Consider the following 24,993-nt stretch of genomic DNA (forward strand, 5'->3'; position numbering starts at 1 on the left):
GCGCAGCAGCCCGCACCCAGGGATGTAGGCTATTTTATATTATAGCCTGGCCGCATGCACACGTGTGCCAAATTTTGAGTGGGCGCGCAAATCCCGCTTCTACTGTGTAAGTCGGGGGATTTTGCGTTTCAATTTCTTTAAATTTTTTTAACATAGAACACAGCTAGGTATCAACCAACAAGATTGGGCTAATTGCTTTGCACTGCCCAAATCAACTCCAGCGGGATTTTAAAAGGGGCGTGCACCCATGCCATTCCCAGTTTACCAGTTCGTCCAGTTAACAGCTAGGTCCCTCCCACCCCCCACCCGATTTGATAGCCGTCACCACCCCGAGTTACCCCCAAACCCTTTAAACCCCTCAGAAATGGTGCGATCCTTTTATTTTCTGACTTACACGTCCTCCATAGCAGAAGTAAAGCTACGCAGCGGCGGACCTCTGACCTCTGTGCACGCCGCGTGCATCTTTTGGCCGGGCCCTAAAACAGCCCATGCCATGCTCAGACCCATGCCCCTTGTTGGAAACGTTTGAGACGTGCGCGCCGCAGCATTTACACGCGTAGCTGGGTGCTTTTCAAAATACGGCCGGCAAGCACGAGCCCGACTTATTTATGCATTCCCCGATTGATGAGCACAACGGGTTTTTAACATTCACCTTTAAGTTTTCTTAGCTTTGGACTGGCTTTCAGCAATGAAGTAACTGTGACATGCTTTACAAACTGTGAGAATTGGGACTGTGGGATATGCCTACTGACAGTTTTGACTCCTGTTTACGAGCTCATGCTGATGTGCACAACGCAGCATGAGAATCCATACATAGCTTTCCGCATGCTCGCTGGGTGGATGAGGATTGATATCTCAGGGGCAAGCTCTCAGAGGTACTGATAGAAGAAAGTGAAATCATTTCTGAATTAGTGCTATTAAGTTTTTTTGGGGTTTTTTTTTTTTTTTTTTTTTTTTTTTTTTTTTAAATCGCTAACAATTTTCAGGCATACAATGAAAATATATTGTTATGCATCAGTATCTTACAAAAAGTATGATAAAGTCCCAACTAACAGTTCTACACAATACAATACTATTTGTCATGCTTTGTCTGAATGTACAATATTTAAATATTCACTTGATTAGGAAGTACATAACAGATTACACGCTGTGCCCCATTTAATGTGACTCTCCAATATAGTCACAATATCGTCCCCAAAAATGACGTACTTAAAACCCTTGCTTGCTAAGTCATAGCGCAGTTTTTCAATATCAACTGTGTTTCTAATTTGTACATGCTAGTAATCCATAGATGGGTGCGATTTCCATTGCTTAGCTATTATGAATCTGGCAGCAAGGATTGGTTGACCTGCCAGCGGCCGAAGTACCATCAGAATAAGCGACCTCTGCCAGATTCCCAATAGGGCCAGGGCCGGGCATATATTGATTGGGGTACTTAGAAGATTAGACATTGCATGTTTAACTTCGCCCCAAAAACAGGATATTCCTGGACAGTACCACCACATATGAATATATGTGCCCTGCTCGCCACAACCCCTCCAACAGCTCGTATGTTCGGTGGAGAGGCCTAATAGCCAGTTCAGCCTGCCTGCAGCATACAGACACCCAATGAGTTGCTGACCAAACTCCCTTCCATTTTTTTGCATCCAGCTTCATGCCTGGGTCTACGTTCCATTTGTCAATGATATTGGCAGGAGTTTCTGTCCCAAGTTTATGTAGCAAAATACCCCAATATATATTTATTTGTTATCCCTTTGGACCTAAATTCAGAGCACACATATAACGTCCCATTCTATTGAGCGGATGCAGAGGGGTATGTAGGTCTAATTTGGTGCCTAAAGCTCTCCTTATCTGCAAATGAGAAGCTGGCGACTCATGTTTCAGTTCAAAACCCTCCACCAGCTCCTAGTGAGTTAAGAACCAGTCTTCATCCCACAGCTGCTCCACAAAATCCAGCCCCTTATCTCTCCAGCCCCTAAAGATGGGAGAGAAAGTGCACTGCGAAATACTGGGGTTTCTGTATATGGTATTTCTATGGGCAGAAGCTGTTCAGCTTCACTGCCCATATACTTTGTCACCTGCCACCATACCTGTAAGGTGTGAGCAATAATGGGGCTTCTCCTGCAAATTCGTTGCTAAGGAGGGAAGAAGCTGGCAAACATGGATGTAGAGTTAGGCCAACCAACCCGGGATCTTTGGTTATGAGGCACTGCTCGAGACCCATCAATCACGCTGTCCAGAATATGCTCTAAAATTAGGCAAAGCCATTCCCACTTGTGTTTTAGGCAGCCAGAGTGTACTCAACTTAATTCCTGCCAGTTTAAAATTCCATATAAACCCACTCCCCTGGCTATGGCACGTCTTTGAACACCTGCGCCGGAAGAGGTATGATAATATTGGAAGTATAGTCAGTCGGCTTGCCCAGGTTACTGGGATATCCTCCCAATCTTTACAATGTTGCCAAATATTTGCTAACAGAGGCAAATAATTCCTGGCATAGAGCTCCTTATGATCTCTAGGCACAAATATACCCAGGTATTTTATTCCCTTATCCACCTCCCGCATCCCAACTGGGCACCCTTGCCTTGTGCCCCAGCTGCATGATTTCTGATTTGCCATAACTCAGCTTGTACCCTGAAAGGACTCCAAATTGAGAGACAAGCTCCAAAAGAGCAGGCCCCGAGACATTTGGATCTGTAAGGACCAGCAGGAGATCATCAGCATTCATTGAGGCTGTGAGCTCTCTTCCTCCTGCTTTAATGCCTTTGATATCAGGGTTCAACCTTATGGCCATCGCAAGGGGTTCTATTACCAGAGCAAACAGCAACTCGTCTGCTGCCTCGGGGGATGGAAAAGGGGGAAGCCAGAGATCCATTTACTACTAAATGTGCTCATGGTTTTGCATACAGGCCTGGGTATTGATGAAGGACCTGGTATTGATAAATTGCCACGACACCCTGTCCAATGCCTTTCCTGTGTCCAACGAAACCAGCAACCCAGTCAGTCCCTTTACCCGTGCATTGTGGAGGATGTTAAATACCTGCCTGGTGTTTGTCCTAAGTTTATTTTGATAATATTTTTGAGAGAGTGTTTTAGTTTGACACCCCCCCCTTTTTTTTTTTTTAACACACATTTATTACTGATGGTAACAAAAATAAAGCAGCCCATTTTTCCACATTGTTCTGTAAATGTGTTCATCCAGTCCAATGCATGACAAATCCAAAAATGTCCCTTAAGACCATACACTCAAGTTGGCCGCTCTATTTACTGTACTCATTTCCTGAGCGTTTTAATATCATTAAGGTTGGCCTGGGGCTGAAATGCTTCTGCTTACCGGCAAAAACTTGAAAAAGGAACTCCTCTGTGGGGTCACCCCCTGTCTTGTGTGCCTTCTCCAGCACGTAGAACTCATCCAGGTAGTTGAAGGCGTCAATCCTGCGGACTGTGTCGTGGATGAATAATGCATCGTTGTATTTGCGGAGGTGCAGAGCACAGATCCGCTTCCTACTGTTGAACGTCACTGCTCCTGGATGTGGCAACGAGAGAATAAAGTGTGACAGAGTAACGGCCATGACACTGGAGATCAGGGCTGGAAAAATATTATAAACTCAGAGGTGCCAGCGGGAATATTGTTAGGAGGCAGGGAGAAGCAAACTGAAACCCCGTTTCTCCCCAACACTCCCTCCCCCCCCCATACTCTTCTTCAAACTATAGCAGGCATTTCATCCACAGGCTGGCAGTGAAGACTAGAGAGTGAGTGGGTGCTCCTGCTCCCTGCGGCATCTCCCTTTCAGGTGTGATTCAGTAGAATGGAGATTCTTCCAGTAGAGGGAGACTCATTCTGAAGCTCTTCTGGCAAGGAACTCCAGAGAAGGGACCCTGCCCCACTGAGCATACACTCACATCACTCTGCCAATCAAATAATTTTAATAGGCAGAATGTCCACAAGATTATGAAAAGATAAACACAGAACTCAACTAGGGTGATGTCTTTTCTGTACAGTTCTAAAGCAATGTTAGTCCAATAAAAAGCATCACAGCTTCAAATCTTCTGAGTCCAGCATATCTAACGTACAGGAGGATTTACATCCCAGAAAGGCCAAAGTAGTGAAACTGGATTGTCCTGGGTTTTCTCCTGTGTGTAAATCTCCTCTGTGCCAGGGGCTGATGCAAGCTCTAAATATCTGAATCAAGGCCCTGTATTCTTCATATGCTGATAAACAGAAAAATAACTCATGGATCTGGGTAGATATAGATGCCTTAAAGCCAGACACTACAATTCATTCTTACCTTCTTTTTCCAGCTGAACAATGTTCTGCTCATATCTCTGGGTACCAAACTCTGAAGAGATGCTGGGGTCATCTAGAAACTCATGGATCTTTCTCATAATCTCCGTAAGTTTGCAGCCAAAGGGATCCTAAGAAAAATGCAATTGAGAGCAAGGAAAGGTTTCAGGTACCACTGCGTGATCCTTTTCAGAATCTAGATAACCCGGCAACAGGTTGTCACAAGGTGGGGGCAAGGAATCCTTGGGCCATTATTAAGTTTATACAGCCTATCTTATGTAAGCACACAATAGGCCTTAAACAGGCGGCAGCTGATACACCATAAGACTAGATCTTCTGCCTGTCAAGCTGCCTCCCCCTTGGGTTGAGCCTGCTGGTTCTGGCGGCTGGAAAGACTTTCCAGGCTGGATATGAAAAAACATAGAAGTAAGCAAGGTCAGGGACCGAGCTGAGGTCAGAGCAGGCAGAGAGCAAAACAGATTCAGGTTCCAGGCTGAGGTCGAAGCAGGCAGAATACAAAGCGATTTCAAGATCCAGGCTGAGGTCAGGGCAACGAGAAATCCGGCAGGGGAAGAAACACAACAGGACAGACAAGGTTGGAACAAGGCAGGGCAAGAACACATAGAAACAAAACCAGGAACAAGCTGAAGCAACTAACACTGCAGAATGAGCAAAAGACCATTTGCAAAGTGGAAGGGGGCTCCGAGCTTCCTTTATACAAGGCAAAGTGTGATGTCATCTGTGCGTGTCACAGAAAGTCCAGCTAGTAGGCCCTATAAAAGGGTACAGGAACTGCAGGAAGTTCAGTCATGTTCCTTGGGTGCAGTATAATGCTGGAGGGGCTTCAGGCTAGAGGCGAGGGGTAATACACAAATTCATCGCAGCACCTGATGAGCTCTACCATCCCCAGCAAACAAGTTCCAAAGTGTGCAGCAAACTAAGAACCTTCACTAATTCACACTCATTTTACATTTGATTCCATAAGGGAAGTCCAATATAATGCAGGATCATGCATGGGTTTTCCAGAGCTTTTCAAGTTTGATCCTATTTCAAATGACCTCATCTTTATCAGATCAAGGTCATTCGCAATAGAGTAGGTACCAGGCCCATGCTCCACCTTTCCCTCCAATCTGGAACTGAACTCTCGTCTTTTAGGGAAGTTCTCATACCCTTGGACAGATGGCCAGACTGAATCACTGCTAAAGTGCTCTCAGCCCCGATCAAAAAAATGCTAAAAACGAGAGCCACAAACTATCACAAAACCTGCTTCCCTAAACCAATCTCAAGGGTCAATTTTAAGAGGTGCGTGTGCGTGTCCATGTACGCGCGGTTCCTGGCACCCGCATGTTATAAAATACGTTTCCCGGGCTTACATGGGTGCCGGATTTTAATGTCCGCACGCACATGTATGGGCAGGTGGCTTCCTCCGTCCGGGATGGGGGGATTTTTTAAATTATGCGCGGCTTCTTCCCAGTTCCCTCCCAGTCTGCTCCAATTAAGGAGCGGACTGGGAGGGAACTTCCCTACCCGCCTACCTAAACTTCCTCCCTTTTCCCGCCTCCACCCTGACCCCCGAAATCTAGCCTAGCTAGCCCCAATTATTTTTTTATTTGCATACTTACTGCTCCTCGGGAGCAGACGTAAACTCCCAGTGTGCGCTTCCCCAGGACAGCAGCTAATGGTGCTGTCCCGGCCTGCCCTCCCCTCCCCCCCAGCCCACCCCTTTTTGCAGGGCCTGGCACTTCCGTGCGTAACCCTCGGGCCGTTGTTAAATGCGCGCACGCAAGGCCCAGACACACGCATAACCCCCGGTTTTTAGGCACGTGGTCCTTTTAAAATTGGACTAACAATTTCTCTGAACTCGCACATCAATGCTCTGGAGCCACTCTGTCAACACAGCAGGTTAATTTAACAGTGTTCAGTGACTCTCTGCGTTCTTTATTGAGCAGGAATAATTTTTTGGAGGCCTGCTGAGTACCTGGGGTCTTTCCATAGTCAAATCAAAATTCTTCTTGGGCAGATGGGTTTTGGTCTCGAGCTCCTTCTGGTAGTTCTTGGGGGACATGATTTTCCATGTGTCCAGGTTAGCACAGATCTGCAAGAGGAAAAAGTCGGAAACACTCAGGCACAATGCAAAGGGGCGCACAGTGCAATCCTTTTAGTGCCCTCACATTACCATTGTTATCTATTTTATTAACTACTTGTAACCCAATGCTTTGGAAAGAAACAAGAAAATTATATAATATTAAAAGAGAACAATGTAAACATTTACCAATTTCTACCAGCACTTGTTCAGAAAGCAAACTTCTGTTGCCCCAAAACCGTAAAATGTTGAAAGTCATTTGATTAGAAAACCCAGCCCTGATGACACCCTTGCTGCTAAATCTTGTTCCATGACCGCATCATCCACCACAGAAACATTCTGCACCAAGTTTGAGGTTTCTAAGGCTGCGGGCAATTTGCACCTGTTGCTTTGCACCAAAGTGGGCAGTTTGAAAATTGCCCCTTTAAACATGAAGCCTGTGACGATCTGAATTGCTCTAGTTCTAAGAAAGCAAAGATATAATTTGTCAGCACGAGGCCATGGATGGTGCAAGGTAAGCAGTGCAGGAGCGAGAAAGACCCTTGCCTCAAAAGAGTGAGACACAACAGTTTCCATGTTGAAAAATTAGGATAATTAAAATATTTTATTCTGATTCTTATTTTGTGGTTTAATAAGTACAGCAAGCAATGTCATCTCATAATGACTAAAGCCAAGTGGGTTTTGTTGGCCCCAAAGAGTGAAAGATTTATGTTTTATATCATAGCACATGCCTGGCAATATCTATTAACTTACTCTAAAGCACCTACAAATCCCATATTTCGGGGCGCTCCATATTGACATTACAGGGTGCTCTGACAGTGAGAGAACATAAGAACATGCCATACTGGGTCAGACCAAGGATCCATCAAGCCCATCATCCTGTTTCCAACAGTGGCCAATCCAGGCCATAAGAACCTGGCAAGTACCCAAAAACTAAGTCTATTTCATGTTACCAATGCTAATGGCAGTGACTATTCTCTAAGTGAACTTAATAGCAGGTAATGGACTTCTCCTCCAAGAACTTATCCAATCCTTTTTTAAACACAGCTATACTAACTGCACTAACCACATCCTCTGGCAACAAATTCCAGAGTTTAATTGTGCGTTGAGTGAAAAAGAACTCTCTCAGATTAGTTTTAAATGTGCCGCATGCTAACTTCATGGAGTGCCCCCCTAGTCCTTCTATTATTCAAAAGGCAAAGGGCCGTCGATGCCATTTTGATTACTGGCAGCCGACGGCCCTTTGCCCTTACTATGTCACAGGGGCTACCGCCGCCATTGGTCGACCCCAGTGACATAGTGAGGGCAAAGGGCCGTTGGCGCCATTTTGACTACTGGCAGCCGACAGCCCAAGTCCAGGAGATCACTCCCGGACTGCTCCTGGACCCCCGCTGGCCCACCAGGGACTTTTGGCAGGTCTTGGGGCGGGGGGGGGGTTGTAGTAAATTAATTTTGGAGGTCTTGGGGGGCATCAGGAGGGTGGGGGTTTTTATTAGATTTTTACTTTTTTATTAAAGATTTGTCTGCGAGCCAGATGCAGCCATCAAATGAGCCACATCTGGCTTCCGAGCCATAGGTTCCTGACCCCTGTGCTACACCCTCTCAAACTTCACTCCACGACCAGACCCTTAAGGGAAGCTTACAAAGGATCCTTACACGTCCCTCCAATCAAAGCAGTGCACCAATCAAACATCAGAGACCGGGCATTCTCAACAATAGGTCCCTCTATCTGGAACACCATGCCACCGGACCTCAGGCAGGAAACCTGTCTTATAACTTTTAAAAAGAAACTCAAGACATGGCTTTTCTGCCGAGCCTTTCCCTGTTCCTAAGCCAACAGCTTGAATTAGAATTGTTCCTAACTCTACTGTGATTAAACAAACACTAAGTATTCATATATGTTATATTGTGGTGGGCCCCTCCCACACCATCCTCTGTATAAAGTTAATTATCTCATCTCTGCTCTCCCCTCTTTATTTCCAATCCCCAGTTTTTGCGCCCCTGTTATAATGTAACTTTTTTGCTTCCTCAATCTATGTCTCTTGTGAATTGTTACGGTTACGATTAACCGCTTGTTCGATGTAAACAGAGTTGATTTGATTTGTATGAAGAAAGTCGGTATATAAAAGCCTTAAATAAATTAAATAAAATAAATAAATATCTTTTTTGAGGTACGGCGACCAGAATTGTACACAGTATTCAAGGTGTGGTCTCACCATGGAGCGATACAGAGGCATTATGACATTTTCCGTTTTATTCACCATTCCCTTTCTACTAATTCCCAACATTCTGTTTGCTTTTTTGACTGCCGCAGCACACTGAACCAACTATTTCAATGTGTTATCCACTATGACGCCTAGATCTCTTTCTTGGGTGGTAGCTCCTATTATGGAACCTTACATCATGTAACTACAGCATGGGTTATTTTTCCCTATATGCATCACCTTGCACTTATCCACATTAAATTTCATCTGCCATTTGGATGCCCAATTTTCCAGTCTCACAAGTCTTCCTGCAATTTATCACAATCTGCTTGAGATTTAACTACTCTGAATAATTTTGTATCATCTGCAAATTTGATTACCTCACTCGTTGTATTCCTTTATAAATATATTGAAAAGTACGGGTTCCAATACAGATCCCTGAGGCACTCCACTGCCCACTCCCTTCCACTGAGAAAATTGACCATTTAATCCTACACTGTTTCCTGTCTTTTTAGCCAGTTCGTAATCCATGAAAGGACATCGCCACCTATCCCATAACCTTTTACTTTTCCTAGAAGCCTCTCATGAGGAATTTTATCAAATGCCTTCTGAAAATCTAAAAACATTATATCTACCGGTTCACCTTTATCTACATTTATTTATTTAATGGTTTTTGTAGACCGACATTCGATGGGAACATCACATCAGTTTCCATGTAACAAAAATGCAGCTTAACGGGTTTTACAATAAAACTGAAGTTGAAACAGGGGGAGGGGAAAGGTAGAGGGAGAAGGGAAATGAGAGAGGGGTGTAAGAGGCTGAACAAAAAAAATTAGGCTGTAAATAAAGGAGAGGGTAATAAGAGGAGATAAAACTGAGGGTGACAAATATTGGTTATGAGCAGGGCTATTTACATGTTTATTATCTCCTTCAAAAAAGTGAAGCAGATTTGTGAGGCAAGACTTGCCTTGGGAAAAGCCATGCTGACTTTGATCCATTAAACCATGTCTTTCAATATGTTCTGTGATTTTGATGTATAAAACACTTTCCACTATATTTCCTGGTACTGAAGTCAGGCTAACTGGTCTGTAGTTTCCTGGATCACCCCTGAAGCCCTTTTTAAATATTGGGGTTACATTAGCCACCCTCCAGTCTTCAGGTACAATGGATGATTTTAATGATAAGTTACAAATTTTTACTAATAGATCTGAAATTTCATTTTTTAGTTCCTTCAGAACTCTGGGGTGTATACCATCTGGTCCAGGTGATTTACTATTCAGTTTGTCAATCAGGCCTACCACATCTTCTAGGTTCATCGTGATTTGGTTCAGTCCATCTGAATCATTACCCATGAAAACCTTCTCCGAGATGGGTATCTCCCCAACATCCTCTTCAGTAGACACTGAAGCAAAGAAATCATTTAATCTTTCCACAATGGCCTTATCTTCTCTAAGTGCCCATTTAACCCCTCAATCATCTAACAATCAAACTGACTCCCTTTACAGGCTTTCTGCTTCTGATATATTTTAAAATGTTTTTACTTTGGGTTTTTGTCTCTAAGGCCAACTTCTTTTCAAATTCTCTCTTAGCCTGTCTTATCAGTGGCTTACATTTAACTTGCCAACACTTAAGCTTTATCCTATTTTCTTCTGTTGGATCCTTCTTCCAATTTTTGAATGAAGATCTTTCGGCTAAAATAGCTTCTTTCACCTCCCCTTTTAACCATGCCGGTAATCATTTTGCCTTCCTTCCACCTTTCTTAATGTGTGGAATTCATCTGGACTGTGCTTCTAGGATGGTATTTTTTTTTTTTAACAATGTCCACACCTCTTGCACACTTTTTACCTTTGTAGCTGCTCCTTTCAGTTTTTTTCTAACTATTTTTCTCATTTTCTCAAAGTTTCCCTTTCGAAAGTTTAGCACGAGAGCCGTGGATTTGCTTACTGTCCCAGTTTCCCTGCATGTGCTCTAAGTCCTTGACCTTCGTATTTAGAACTCTTCACAATCTAGACCTGGTGTATTTAAAGGAAAAACTATTGATTTCTAATCCCATTAGATCTCTCCAGTCCTCGCAGAGTGCTTTATTGGAGCAGCTTTCGGTGAGCTTTGTTAAACTGCAGACTTCCAGAAACAGAACTTTCCACTTTGCAGATCTCAAATCTTGGAATGACCTCCCAAAAAAAAAAAAAAAAAAAAAAGAGTTTACTTAATTCCTGGTTGTTAGGAAGGCAATAAACTCACTACTACATTAAATCGGCCTTCAACTAAGAATAGCATACTGCCCCCCGAGGCCTTCAGTCCCATCTGGATTTGCGTACCCTGGAGGAGAAGAGAGGAAAGGAAGGATACTGACTAAAACCTGAAAGGAATTCATGATACACAAGACTCAAACTTTTGCCGATGGAAAGAAAGCTATAGAAGTAGGGGGTCATGATTTAATGATGGAAATGAAGAAATGGGTAATCTATTACTAAACTTTAGGTGCCACATTTCTGAATGGGGGTAACCTGCACAGAACAGCAGTTACTACCCTAAAAAAAAATATAAACCTTGCTGGGCGGACTGGGTGGACCACTTGGGTCTTTTTCTGCAGACATTTACTATGGTTTCTCTCATTTACACCTGCTACTGTGAATGCAAATGTGTCTAAGTGCAAACCCCCTCCCCCTTCCCATCCCCGGGAGTGCTCATGCTAACTGCACGATAATGCAGGCCCTCTGCTCTTACTTTTACCCACATCTAGCTGGCAGTTGGCTAAAAGGCCGACTCCCTCAGACTGCTTTCCCCAGCGTAAATGCCTTCGAAAATGACGCTCCCTACATTTGCTTTCCATGACACCACAAGATTCCGGGAAAAGCAAATGAATTAGCAAATAAACAAAACATGAGATGATAAATCAAAATAAAATACCAATAACTCATAACAGAACTGGAGAAACAAACTCCATTCTTTAATGAGGATGCACAGCTATAGCCAATATGAGTCAGAAGTATGTTTTCTGTGCATAAAATGATTTGTGTACACAAAACTACTTTCAGTGCAAAAAATATTTTGTGCTCATAAACCATATTTTAAACCAACAACACATGCTTTATGTGCAAGAGCATGTTTTCTGCACATACAATCCTGACTACAGGTCCTGGCTTCCACCCGTAGACTAACATTAGCCCTGAAAACTGTACTCCACTCCAGTGATGAGAAAACACGAGTTAAATAAGTGCACCTCTCTGCATTAAGGGGCAATGGCTAAGGCCAGGGATGGATTTGGCCTTGCCTAGGAACTGTTGGTGCTGTTGCTCTCCCCTCCCCCCCCCCCTCCCAGACACAGATCAGAAGATTTAAGGCATAATCTTCTTCACTCATCTGCTCCAGGCTCACCCTGAATGGCAGAAAGAGGGGATGGATTAGGGACAGGCCCAGCGCCACCAAATTGGAAGCGCTGCAAATTTTTAATACCACAGAGGCGGCAGGACGGGCTTCAGTGCCAGTAGCAGCAATCGGCACCTCCCCAATAGCCACGTGGCAGCAGTGACAGTGGCAACAGAGGAACGAGAGAGGCTCTGAGGTTTCTGGCAAAAGAAAGAGGGGTGGAGGGTTTGCTTTCAGTGTGTGCATGTGTATGAATGGGAGCTTGCCTGGGGTGGGTGTGTGTGAGAGAGAGAATGGGAGCTTGCCTGGGGTAGGTGGGTGTGTGTGACAGAGAGAGAGAGAATGGGAGCTTGCCTGGGGTGGGTAGGTGTGTGTGACAGAGAGAGAATGGGAGCTTGCCTGGGGTAGGGGGGGCGGGTTGTGTGTGTTTGAGAGAGAAAGATATAGAAAATGGGGGCTGCAGGTGGATTCCAACCTGCCAGTAGCTGAAATGAAGATGAGGGCCTGATGCTGCTGGTAGATCCCAACCAAAGAAGAGCTGGAGGCGCCTGTGGGTTTATCTGAGAGCATGCGTATGTGTGCATGAGCTTGTGTGTGTGTATATAAGAAAGAGAGGAGAAAGTTAGTGCATCCCTGGCCCGCTAATCCATGACAATCTCAGGGTGACTGGAAATCAAAGTTCCCTGGTATGGAGAGTGTGAATTTTTAAAATCCTTTTTAGTTTTATTTTTCAGGCGTTATTTGCTGTGTCTGCTGTTTTGAAATATTTTATTGGTGTTTGGGACATTTAAAAAAACTTGTATATGAGTTTTTAATTATTTGATCTTTTATTCAATAGCTTTTTTTTTAATATTATTAGAATGTTTTTAGTATTATGATTATATATTTATTTTTTTCTTGACTTTATTGTTTGATGCTTGAGGAATTGTGATGGCTCTGTTTTTTCATTGTTGCACTGCATAGAGAGTCTGGCTTCTTGTGGTTTGCAGTTCAGTTTTTGTCTGCACGCTTGCTCTGTTCTGTATTTGGTGAGGGTCTGTTTATGTTCTGCATGTATGACTGAGGTGAGGCATTCTCCTAATAGGAAGTGTATTGGAGAAATTACTTACCTGATAATTTCGTTTTCCTTAGTGTAGACAAATGGACTCAGGACCAATATTGTGCTCTTCTGCTAGCAGATGAGAGACAGAGTCATATTTCAAAGCTGACATCACTCTAGATATACCCCTGCAGTAACCTCAACTCTTCAGTACTCTCTTCAAAAAGCCATTGTAGATATATCTTTGCTTAAATAACTTGATTAAACTTGAGTAAAACTTGAACTGGTTCAACTAATTTCCAAACTAGAGACCACCAGTGCACTCAACCAATTAACACAGACACTGGACAAACTGTGGGTTTCTTGAACTAGTGGTAGGCCGTGGCTTACCCGTATTTGCTTAGTTTCAAGGTTTGCTATCAGAGGCTCTCTTTTTCTGGAGCAGCCATGGGAGGGATGCTGAGTCCATCTGTCTACACTAAGAAAAACAAAATTATCAGGTAAGTAATTTCTCCATTTCCTAGTGTGTATCCAGATGGACTCAGGACCAATGGGATGTACAAAAGCTACTGCTGGACAGGGCGGGAGCCTCCCGTGGCCCACATAATACTGCCCTTGTGAAGGCTACGTCTTCTCGGACCTGAACATCCAGGCGGTAGAACCTGGAGAAGGTGTCTGGAGGACCATGTCACCGCCCAACAGATCTCAGCGGTCGACAGCAGCTTGGTTTCTGCCCAAGAGACTGCCTGAGCCCTCATAGAATGAGCCTTAACCTGTAGAGGTAAGGGCTTTCCTGCCTCTATGTAGGCTGCCTTGATTACTTCCTTGATCCAGCAGGCTATGGTCTCCCGCTAGGCCTTCTTTTTTCTTCCAGCTGTGAAGAAAGAACAAGCGGTCCGTTTTGCGCACAGGTTCCAATCTTTCCAGGTACTGCACTAGGAGTCTGCTGACATTTAGATGGCGAAGAAAGCGTGAGTCTTCCGAGTCCTTATGTTCATCCGGAGATGGTAGCGAGATGGCTTGATTCAAGTGAAACTTGGAAACCACTTTCGGTAGGAAGAAGGGGACAGTGCGCAGTTGTATGGTTCCAGGCGTGAACCTAAGGAATGGTTCCTGACAGGATAGTGCCTGTAGTTCAGAGATGCGATGAGCTGAACATAATGCCACCAGGAATGCCGTCTTCAATGTTAAGAGGCTTAGTGACAGACCGCATGTTGGTCTGAAGGAAGCCCCAGCTAGGAAGTCTAATACTAGATTGAGATTCCATAGAGGCACCAGCCACTTTAGGGGTGGTCGGAGTTGTTTAACCCATTTCAGGAAGCGGGACAAATCCAGATGGGTTGATAGCCGGATACCATCCACTTCGGCTCTGAAGCAGGCCAGTGTGACTACTTGGACCTTGAGGGAGTTGAGTGACAACCCTTTCTTCATACCGTCCTGTAGGAATTCCAGAATCATGGGAATCTTGGCTGTCCGCGGGAGAATCCCGCAGTCCTCACACCAGGCATCGAATACTCTCCAGATCCATATGTATGATAGGGAAGTGGAGAACTTGCGCACTTGGAGCAGGGTGTCAATCACGGCCTTTGAGTAACCGCTCTTCTTCAGGCGAGTCCTCTCAAGGGCCAGACCGTAAGAGAGAATTGAGACAGATCTTCGTGGAGAATTGGGCCCTGCTGGAAAAGGGCCCTGTGTGGAGGTAGGCACAGAGGGTTCCCCACAAGGAGTCTTTGCATGTCTGTGTACCATGGTCGTCTTGGCCAATCCGGGGCCACTAGTAGGACTAGTCCCCTGTGATGTTCGATCTTGCGGATGACCCTGCCCAGTAGTGGCCAAGGGGGGGGAAGGCGTACAGTAAGTCTTCCTCTGGCCAAGTCTGGATGAGAGCGCCGATTCCTTGGGGTTATGGTTCTCATATGCGGCTGAAGAACCTAGGGACTTGGGCACTGAGATGGGTGGCCAGAAGATCCATGGCTGGGAGGCCACAGCGATTTACTATCAGTTGGAAGGCTGTGGTTGACAGTATCCATTCCCCCAGGTCCAGGCTCTCTCTGCTGAGGAAGTCTGCTGAGACGTTGTCTTTTCCTGCGATGTGGGAGGCCGAGATCCCTTGTAGATTTATCTCTGCCCATGCCATGTGAGGGTCTATCTCCAGAGAAACCTGCTGGCTCTTGGTTCCTCCCTGGCAGTTGATGTAAGCAACCGTTGTCGCTTTGTCCAACATTACTCAAATTGCTTTGCCTCGGAATCTGTGGCTGAATTGCAGGCACGCTAGTCTGACTGCTCGAGTTTCCAGGCGGTTTATGTTCCATTCCACCTCTTCCTTGTTCCATTGTCCCTGAGCTCCCCACCCTCGCATCCGTGGTGAGCAAGATCCAGTTCGGTGGGGATATGCTTACTCCTCTGCTTAGGTGGTCTTCCTGTAGCCACCACTGGAGCTGAGAACGTATCTCTGCTGGTAGTTGGGAAGCGAATTGAGTAGTCCTGGGACAGTGGGTTCCATCGTGACAGTAAGGAGCGCAGGAGCGGTCGCATATGAACCCTTGCCCACGGGACGACCTCCATGGTTGATGCCATGAGGCCGAGGACTTGAAGTTAGTCCCATACCTTGGGGCGTGCATTGGTCATCAATTGTCATAATTGTTCCATCAGTTTCCTTCTCCTCGGAGGAGGGAGGAAGACTTTGTTCTGTTTGGTGTCGAAACAGGCCCCCAGGTACTCTAGCGATTGAGAGGGCTGCAGACAGCTCTTGCCCGTGTTCACGCCCCAACCGAGTTCCTGCAGTAGGCTCTTGACTCTGCTGGTCATCTGCTGGCTCTCCTCCGAAGACTTTGCCCTGATTAGCCAATCGTCCAGATAAGGGTGTACCAAGATCCCTTCCCTTCCTCGGTGTTGCCGCCACGACCACCATGATTTTGGTGAAAGTTCTGGGGGCACAACAGTAATTGTTCCCACAGGGCAGCAACAAACTTAGTACTGGCCCTGATTAAGGAGCAGAGTGGCTTTCTTTTCCTTCCTGCTCTGTACAGGACAGGAGGGGAGGGGCTGGAATAGAGCAGAGCAGTTTTCCATTACTGTGTCCCTTCCAGCCTTATCCCGCCCCTTCTGTTCTCTGCACTGGGAGGGGAGAGGTTGAAGCAGGAAGCAGAAGGCTGTTCTCTGCTGAGTGAAATTAAGCACAGCTGGTTGGTAGCAAGTCTTCAGTTGGCCCTGCTGCCCACCAGATTTCTGCTGCCCCAGGCACAGGCTTATTATGCTTACTGACCAATCCGGGCCTGGTTATGGCCATCATTAGCATGGAATTTGCATGAGAGGGAGGTAACCTGTATGTAAATTGTTGCATGCACATGTTATGTATGCAAAACTCCTTGCTGCATATGATTTGTGCAGGTTAAACTGTGGGTTCTGCCGGGTGCACCTTACTGCATCGGCCTGTCTAGTGATCTGATCAGCCGACAGGCTCCCGGTACTATATAATCAGTTTGTATTACAACACTATTCTTCAGGAGAGTAACTGTCAAACAGCCTGCATAAGGAACTCGACAAAAACACGTGCGAGTTTCACCAAGCTTCAGAGTGGACTTGCACACTTAAGTCCACTTCGAAAATTACCTGAAACAAGCAAACTCGCCCACACAAATTACGTTGTGTTAATTTGTGTGTTTATTTTAAAATCAAAAGGTTGGAGGTAGTTTTCAAAGGAGTTCCGCATATAAAATTAGCAGATGTGCACGTAAGTAGTTGGTACTCACGTGCACGCTATTTTAGAAACATCAAAAGTACGCGTGTATTTCCGCTGTCGCACACACATTTACCTGCACAAAAAAAGGGAGCAGTCGAGGGGCCAAGAGGTACGCGGGTAAGTTGCTGTTTCATAAGAGATGAACACAAATACATTAGGAAACTTGTTTGCACAGTTCTACACTGCTAATTATTTGACGCAATTGGAATCAGACTCGAGCGTTCTCTGCTGTTGGTTAGGTGGGGGGGGGAGGGGCTTATGGGTAAAGCACTATGAACGTCTCAATGAACTGGAGATGGACTGCATGGACTGGTGTCAGGAAAGTGGTGATTTCAAGTGCCCACGCACTTTTTAAAATGCGCCTCCTTCCGCCTGTAAATCATGGTTTTGTGCGAATACGGGTTTTTTTTTTCCCACGGTATATTTATAAAATAGGTAGGAAAAGTAAATGATTTCAATGCATTGCTGATATTCCCACATGCTGACAAGATACACGCAGGTTATAAAATACTGCTGCAGATCTTCACGCAACAATGTACACCCATGTATATGGGCTGCACGGAGTTCTTTGAAAGTTACTCTCTTTGTTGTATACATCCCAACTCCATCCCCCCCCCCCCCCCCCCAATCTACCTCCAGAATGCTTATCTTTTGTGCGCATCAAAGTTCTGCGTGGGATCGTTATGCAAGTACTTGTATGCGTATAAACCCAGGATAATTTTAGTAACGCGTCAGTTACCCACATAGACCTGTGTTGAAAATTTCCCCTTGAATGTAGCTTTACGTACCTGTAAAATGTGCTCCTTGGCTTTCTCAAAGGTTGTGGCTTTGCCGGTCCCTGGAGAAGCTGTGAGTCCCAGGATCTGGGGCAATCTGCCTTGCCTCTTTAACTTCTTCTCTATGTAGCCCTCCATGAGTTTGTTGTAGACCCCATCCTTGTGAGTATGGTGGCATTCATCAATTATCAGTAAGGAGAAATCTGGTATTCAAAGAGACCAGAGTAGACATGATGCAAGGGTGAGTTTAAGAGGCTGGATTAGAAAGGACATTCCATTATAAACAAATATATATTTGAAATAAAGTTCAACAAATACGTGAAACACAGAAACATGGTGGCAGCAAAAGCCATAGAGAAAGGGCTGGCCAACTCCAGTCCTCAAGAGCCACAAACAGGCCTGGTTTTCAAGAAGGCCATAATGAATATGTATGAACTATATCTGCATACAATGAAGGCAGTGCATGCAAATCTATCTCATGCATATTCATGGACGATACCCTGAAAACCAGAACTGTTTGTGGCTCTTCAAGACCAGAGTTGGCCACCCCTGCCATATAGCCTATCTACTCTGCTGGTTTCTGTGGGCAATACCTTATATTGGATTAACAATACATTTCTCATTAGCTTTTAAAGCCACACACTCTTCATCAGGTCTAAACAAATGAACAGGTTTTCTTTAGACCTGATGAATGGAATGAAACTCTGATTAGAAACATATTAAGATATAAAAAAATGTTACCTATACTGTTGATCTTTATTTCTACATATCCAAGTTGATTAACAAGATGGTCACATTGTAGAAGGCAACTCCATGGATTCTGGGGAAGATTCCACATTACACACCATGATAATCTCAGTTGGATTCTTTGCACCGATCCCTGGCACGCGAGTCTCGCATAGTTCATCAGGAAGCAGAGCCTTTTAATTTTGCAAAACCGAGGTCGCTATTCAAAGCTGGCCACTTAAGTAACTTAGCCAGTTATAACTTATCCAAGTGACGATGTATATTCAGTGGCATGGTGAAGCCACTGAATATACGTGTGTCTACCTGGCTAAGCTTAGACCTGCTCTAGGTACGTCTAAACTTAAGAGGTACACAAACGCCGATCTCCAAATATTGGTAGTTAGGCGTATAAGTTATACGTCTAACTCGCTCTGCCCCTGATCTGTCCAATGCACACCCACAATTTTTGTACGAACATTTTAGTCATATAAGGGACTTGTATGGCTATGGGGCGGCCACTGAACATATGCGCATATTCAGCCGCTTCTTAGCTGCATAAGTCCCGCTTACCTGGCTAGAGCTGAACGCGCTTTGAATATTGACCTCACCGGTTTTTTTTTCAGTTCACCCCTCAGAAGAATTATTTATGCCTAGAGTATTTCAGCAGGTAACTATGGCATGCCCCAATTCCCCTTAAAACAGCCCTCTCATCAGAGTTTTGAATTGCTGGCAATGGAGTATCAAGAAGGACATCAAGAAGAATTACACACCAGGCCACTACTTAGAAAAGCATCCAGCTCCATGTCAAGGGGGACAGGCTGAGCCAGTCCTGGTTTTTCGCCCCATTGCACTCATAGACTTGTAATTTGGATTTCCTGAAGAGTAACAGGACTACACCTCCATGCATGCAATAGGGTAAAACTAGGACTGGCTCAGTCTGTTCTCTTTTAACATGGAGCTTTAAAGTTACTCTCCTGCTGTAGTACAGCCCTTGTGTGTTACTGAAGCAAGCTCAGACTGAGTTAAAACTTGGCAGCCTGAGAAGCAGGGGAATGAGGGTGGGTGGGTTGGTTGGCCAACCAACAAAGGTGGAGAAGATCCTAATGATCCAGTATGAACTGAGCCACTGAATGGTGACAGCAGGACATCATCATCATTCTGGCCTCAGGATGATTTCATGGAGTCTATTTTAGATCCCGTATACTTTTATGATTTTTTGTTATACTAATTGCCCATTCCCTAATGTACCACAAAGTGGGCAAGGTCATGCTGAACTTAGCAAGAGCACCTCTGCCATCCACAGACTGCCTGGCTAACAATTTTTAAATGACAGACAAGACAATTTTCCCGCTCTGTCTTCAACAAATTATTTTCTGCAATTTCATTTCAGTTGGATCCTTGTCCCACCTAAAGTTTTTCCCATCAGATGCTTCAGAGTTACCAGCTCTGATCTCTTGTAGTAGGAAATTGCAATTACTTGACTCACCCGTCAGCTCGACATGTTTTTCCTCCTCTGGGGTGGTCAATGCATTCTGCAGAATCTGAGCAGTACAGATGACAACATCGTGTGTCTCCACAGCATTAGCAAAGAAGCTCTTCTCGTCATTGTCCCCGCTGATGGCCACTATTTTGAAAGAATCCCCGAGAAAGGGTTTGAACTCTTTCTGGCAGTGTTGATCTACAAGGTGAACCTGAGACCAGACAGTAAACATTGAACTGAGGATCAGAGAATTCATTTTCTCAAATCTAAAAACCCAAAAGTTCTTTTTTTTTTAGGATAATCATAACATGGAAATTAATCTGATTCTCCGAGCAAATGTATCTCATTAATTTTCTTTCTGAATATCCTGAAAAGCAAACCTGTTGTGGGACTCTTGAGGATTCGATCTGGGAATCAGAGCTCCAGGAGGAACTGATATTTTGCTATCAGAGGGTTGCACATTCGACTGAGAACATTAAAAGCAGGCATTAGGGGGTAACCAGATTGCATGTGTGTGAATATATATATATATATATATATATATATATATATATATATATATACACAGATCTGCCTCCTATTCTGCACACTCTTTCTCCCTCTCTGTACTTCTTTGGATTTCTGCTCGCTAAATGCACACTTTTGTGCTTTACTGCACTGCATTTTAACTGCTAAAGCCTCGACTGCTTTTCTGCGCTCTCCTTAGATCGCAGTGCATTCTACCTGCTCCCTCCTCCTCCTTCCTCCCGTGGCACTAGCGAAGACTCCGAGCCAGTCCCATAGCAGCCCGGCTTTAACTGAAGGACCCTGTAAAAGATCTTCACGGGGGGGGGGGGGGGGGGAGAGTATTAGACAAGGGACTGTGATTGCCCAGCTGGCTTTGGGTACGTTCCCGCACAAAGCTGCAGCTAAATAAATTAGCCCTCACCACCCAGCCGTCCCTGCAGCGGATTCAGGAGAGCCCGACGTCTGGTTTCCAGGGAACATTTGGGCTCACCTTATTCACCAGCACTGCCACCTTGGCCTTGCGCCTGGTCTCCAGGTGTCTTTTCGCCACGTAGAGCGCTGCTCTGGTTTTCCCACTGCCGGTCGGCAGCCAGATGATAATATTCTTGCCCTCCAGGGCAGGTTCAATCACCTCCCACTGGTAATCGTGCAGATTCATCCTGGGTTTGTGCCGAAACCTTGTACCTTTCAAACAAGAATTGTAAGCAGAGTTTTTAGTAAAAAGAACACAAACCAAATAGGCGAAGGTTTAGTTAAATGTTTGTATTAGTGGCCACATGAATGCAAAATGTGTAATATTTAAATGAGCTGTTTAGCATAATTTTGCATACTGATTAGTTCCATTGCATTTTAACCCAAAAATCTAGATTAACTGAAAATGTGCTACTGTTAAAATTGTCAACCTTAATGTGCTTTCAGGGCTACCGCAGGCATTTAACAAGCGTTAATGCCATTTAGTAAATAGGCCCAGTGCTAATATCTCTCTACTTTTTTGACTGGGCAAGTCCTGATCTACGTAGGAGTTAATAGAAAGGAACCTGGCAGTAAATTCCTGTTCTTGAAAACAGACATTCGGAGAAGGAAGAACAAATGCATTGCACCGCGCTTCCAGAGAGACAGATAATCAGGGCTTCAAGTGTGCTCAGTGCCTGGGGCGCACCAAACCAAGCTTTGCCCCATTCTCGCCCCTCTTCTGGCTCTCAATGGCCTGTTTCTGCCAGCCTCGATCGGACAGGATCTGAAGCTGGCAGAGGAAGCACATGCAGGTAAGAAGCGCTGCTCGCCTCCCGCCAGAGGCAAGATCAGATTACCAGATTTTTTTTGGGGAGCTGAATTTGGGACCGTTGTTCCTCATAGTCGGACCGATACAGTACAGTGCACTCCGACGGAGCGCACCGTTAACCCGCCATTGGACGCGTGTTTTCTCTTACCCCTTATTCAGCAAGGGGCGGAAAACGCGCATCCAACTCGCCAAACCTATTAGCGCCCTCAACATGCAAATGGCATGTTGATGGCCCTATTAGGTATTCCTGCGCGATAGCAGACTATACTGAATCGGCCTGAGTGGGAGGTGAGAGGGTGAGCCTGGTGGACAGTCCCGATGGAAAACTGAAGCCATCTGTTCTCAAGCTATACCTACAAGCACATTCTTGAAGTTTTCTTACTTAAGACTCAGTGCTGGCAGGTACAACCTGCATACAAGAGAATTCATTTTACACCAGAAAAAGCTAACAAAATCCAACTATTGTCATCCTATTCTCTCCTCCCTCTGGGAGACACATTCAGGTCAGCCTTTATTTATTTAACAGTTTTATATACCGACCTTCATAGTAAATAACCATATCGGATCGGTTTACAATTAACAAGAATAAAATTGGGGTAACTATTCAAGTAAAAGAAAGATAAACAGTAGGTAGGAATGAGTCAAAAGTTACAAACAACAGGGAAGAGAACTTGGAAGCTTGTAACAAGCTGGAAAGAAGATAAGGCAGGAAATAAATATGAAGTGAATGGCGTTTTACACCGTCAGGCAATCAAAGCTTCCACTACCTTGCTGTCTGCTTTTTAGGACTCTGAATGCCTTTCCCCCCTCACTCTCTGCGGTCCTCCTTCCGTCAGCATGCAGATTTTAATACTTTTCCTTCTGCCAATCATCCTGCTCTTTTCCATTCTTTACTCTCTTCATCCTTTTCTCCTTTCAGTTTTACTTAGCTGGCTTTCCTTTCCCCATTCCTCCTCCCCCGTTCTCATCCCAAGTCCTTTCGCCCTCTCCCTCCCTCCTTCTCTTCACTGTCATCCCCCAGCTCTCTCACTCTATCCCCATTCCTGGGTCCTTTTATCTCCCTCATCCCAATACCCGCCTTCTTTCTCCATACTTTGTCCTTATCCAGGGATTTTTCTGCCTCCCCTCGTCCCTCTCTCTCCCCCTTTCCCCTAGCCTAGGTTTGGTCTCCTCCCTCCCATGCTCCCACCTCTGGCTGGCAGGAGCAGTGCTGTCTCGTGCTGGGTCTACATCCTTTGGCCCCTTCTCCCAAGCATTCCCCCCCCCCCCCCTTTCTCCCCTTCCCTCCAATCCCTATCACTCTTGTAGGGCTGGAGCGCTGGGCAGTTCCCTCCTCCCTCCTGCTGTTAGCCGGATCGATGTCCCTGCAGCACAGACACGGAAGGCCTGGGGCAGCGTCCACGCCCAGCAAGATGCGGCCCCTCAGAGAAGGGGCCCTGGCCCGCGGCTTCTCTGCCATTCACTGCTGCTGCCTGTCCCCCCCCCTGTCTGGCTGCCATGGGCACAGGCAGGACTCTCTCCCCAAGGTTGAGAAGCACCGCCCTAGGCAAGCTGCAATCTTAAGCCGTTTCCCTGATGCACCTGCCTAAGGGTGGCAGCCCTGGTACAGCAACCACCTCGCTCCCCTCGCACGTAGCATCCACCTCTCACCCTCTGCCAAGTCCTGGCCCCACCCCCCTCCCCCAGCCTCTCTCATCTTCACTGCCTGCTCAGCACCAGCGTCACTCCAATCCCTTTGGCTCCCTTTTTGCAGTGCGCAGCACCCTCTCTCTCTCCCCCCCCCCCTCCACCATTCAGAATCCTCTATCTGAACCCACCCAGCACCCTCTCTCTCTCCCCCTCCACCTCCCACCATTCAGAATCCTCTGTCTGAACCCACCCAGCACCCTCTCTATCTCCCCCTCCACCCCCCACCATTCACAATCCTCTGTCTGAACCCACCCCCCACCATTCAGAATCCTGTATCTGAACCCATCCTGCACCCTCTCTCTCTCCCCCCCCACCATTCAGAATCCTCTGTCTGAACCCACCCAGCACCCTCTCTATCTCCCCCTCCACCCCCCACCATTCACAATCCTCTGTCTGAACCCACCCCCCACCATTCAGAATCCTGTATCTGAACCCATCCTGCACCCTCTCTCTCTCCCCCTCCACCATTCAGAATCCTCTATCTGAACCCATCCTGCACCCTCTCTCTCTCCCCCTCCACCATTCAGAATCCTCTGTCTGAACCCAGCCAGCACCCTCTTTCCACAAGTCCCCCACCCACCCAGCATCCATTCCTTTCTCATAGGGCCATGCTGCCTCCCAAAATTCTGGCCCCCTAACAGTTGCCTAATGAAAGAGCTGGCCCTGAAGATAACACACGCACATTAGTTATGAATATATTTATACTGATAGCTACTGTGGATTGTGGAGAGAGGTAACTGCAGGACCCAGCACTGTTGCTAGATTAAAATTGCAGGACAGTGATTTCCAGTCTAGTGCAAGGCGCAGGGGATGTGGGAAGCTTACCTTGGCTGTCAGTCTGGCTGTCTTGCCTCCTGAAGACACTGAGCTGGAGACTGGGGTTTCACCAGCTTTTTAAAGAGCCTGCTTTGTGTGGCCGGGAGTTTCCTTATGGTGAGAAAAAGAAACTGAGGATACTTCAGGAGCCCCGCCAAAGGCATCCCAGACATCCAACACCCAGAAAGCAACGCAGCCCTCCTCGCACACACAGCCACAAACAGGGCACGCACTAGCTCGTAGGCGAGGGCAGCCTCCAAAATAGTTTCCTTTTCTTTGCTTCATTCTTGGTTCCTCCCAGGGTTTCAAAGCAAGCATTAAACAAACAAACCACACCTTATAAAACAGGGCCTCCCCAGGCCCATCCTGTGCCCCCCCCCTCCCCCAAAACGTCCTGGGACCAGCCAGGCAATTTGGCACCTATGGCCCCGTGAGCCTGTGTACACAACACGACATCATTATTATCTCTAAACAGACAAAGTGGGGCCTTGGTCCCCAAATGTGTCCCTCAGGTCTGTAAGGATGTGATCCTTAATCTCTGCAAGAACAGATCCTTAATCCTTCTTACATAAATTATAAAATACTTTAAAACAGCTGACCAACAGAATAAAAGCCAATACATTAAAAACACATGCAAAATTTTAAAAAATTTCCTAAAAAAATATTTCAAAACAGCAGAGACAAACTGCTGCCAATAATTAAAAGTTATGTATTTTCAAGAAAATCACCAGCTTTCCAGACCTGGGAACTTTTGATTTCCAGTCATCCTGAAATTGTTGTGAATGTGTGCGCACAAACTTTCTCCTATCTCCCCAACACGTACAAAACATGCATTCTCTCTCACACACACACACACACGTGCTCTCCCCCCCCCCACATACACCCCCATTCTCTCTCTCTAGACCGTACACGCTCCCTACCTCTCTCTAGACCCGTACGCGCTCCCTACCTCTCTCTAGACCCGTACGCGCTCTCATACTGGCAGCTGCAGTCCA

General features: G+C 45.8%; 1 protein-coding gene across 1 annotated transcript in view; it reads right to left on the bottom strand.

Moving 5' to 3' along the window:
* Nucleotides 1-24,113, bottom strand: part of DHX58 (DExH-box helicase 58) — a 48,359-nt gene extending 24,246 nt beyond the window's left edge. Inside the window, exons 1-7 of the mRNA XM_029573245.1 lie at nucleotides 24,008-24,113; nucleotides 20,702-20,895; nucleotides 19,711-19,915; nucleotides 17,511-17,701; nucleotides 6,264-6,380; nucleotides 4,290-4,416; nucleotides 3,335-3,526 (exon numbers count right to left, since the gene is read on the bottom strand). Coding sequence (XP_029429105.1) covers nucleotides 3,335-3,526; nucleotides 4,290-4,416; nucleotides 6,264-6,380; nucleotides 17,511-17,701; nucleotides 19,711-19,915; nucleotides 20,702-20,869 — 1,000 coding nt within the window. The 5' untranslated portion in view covers nucleotides 20,870-20,895; nucleotides 24,008-24,113. The remainder of the gene's footprint in view (nucleotides 1-3,334; nucleotides 3,527-4,289; nucleotides 4,417-6,263; nucleotides 6,381-17,510; nucleotides 17,702-19,710; nucleotides 19,916-20,701; nucleotides 20,896-24,007) is intronic.
* Between the last annotated feature and the right edge of the window lie 880 nt (nucleotides 24,114-24,993).

This window comes from Rhinatrema bivittatum, chromosome 12 (genome assembly GCF_901001135.1).
Source record: "Rhinatrema bivittatum chromosome 12, aRhiBiv1.1, whole genome shotgun sequence".
NCBI lineage: Eukaryota > Metazoa > Chordata > Amphibia > Gymnophiona > Rhinatrematidae > Rhinatrema > Rhinatrema bivittatum.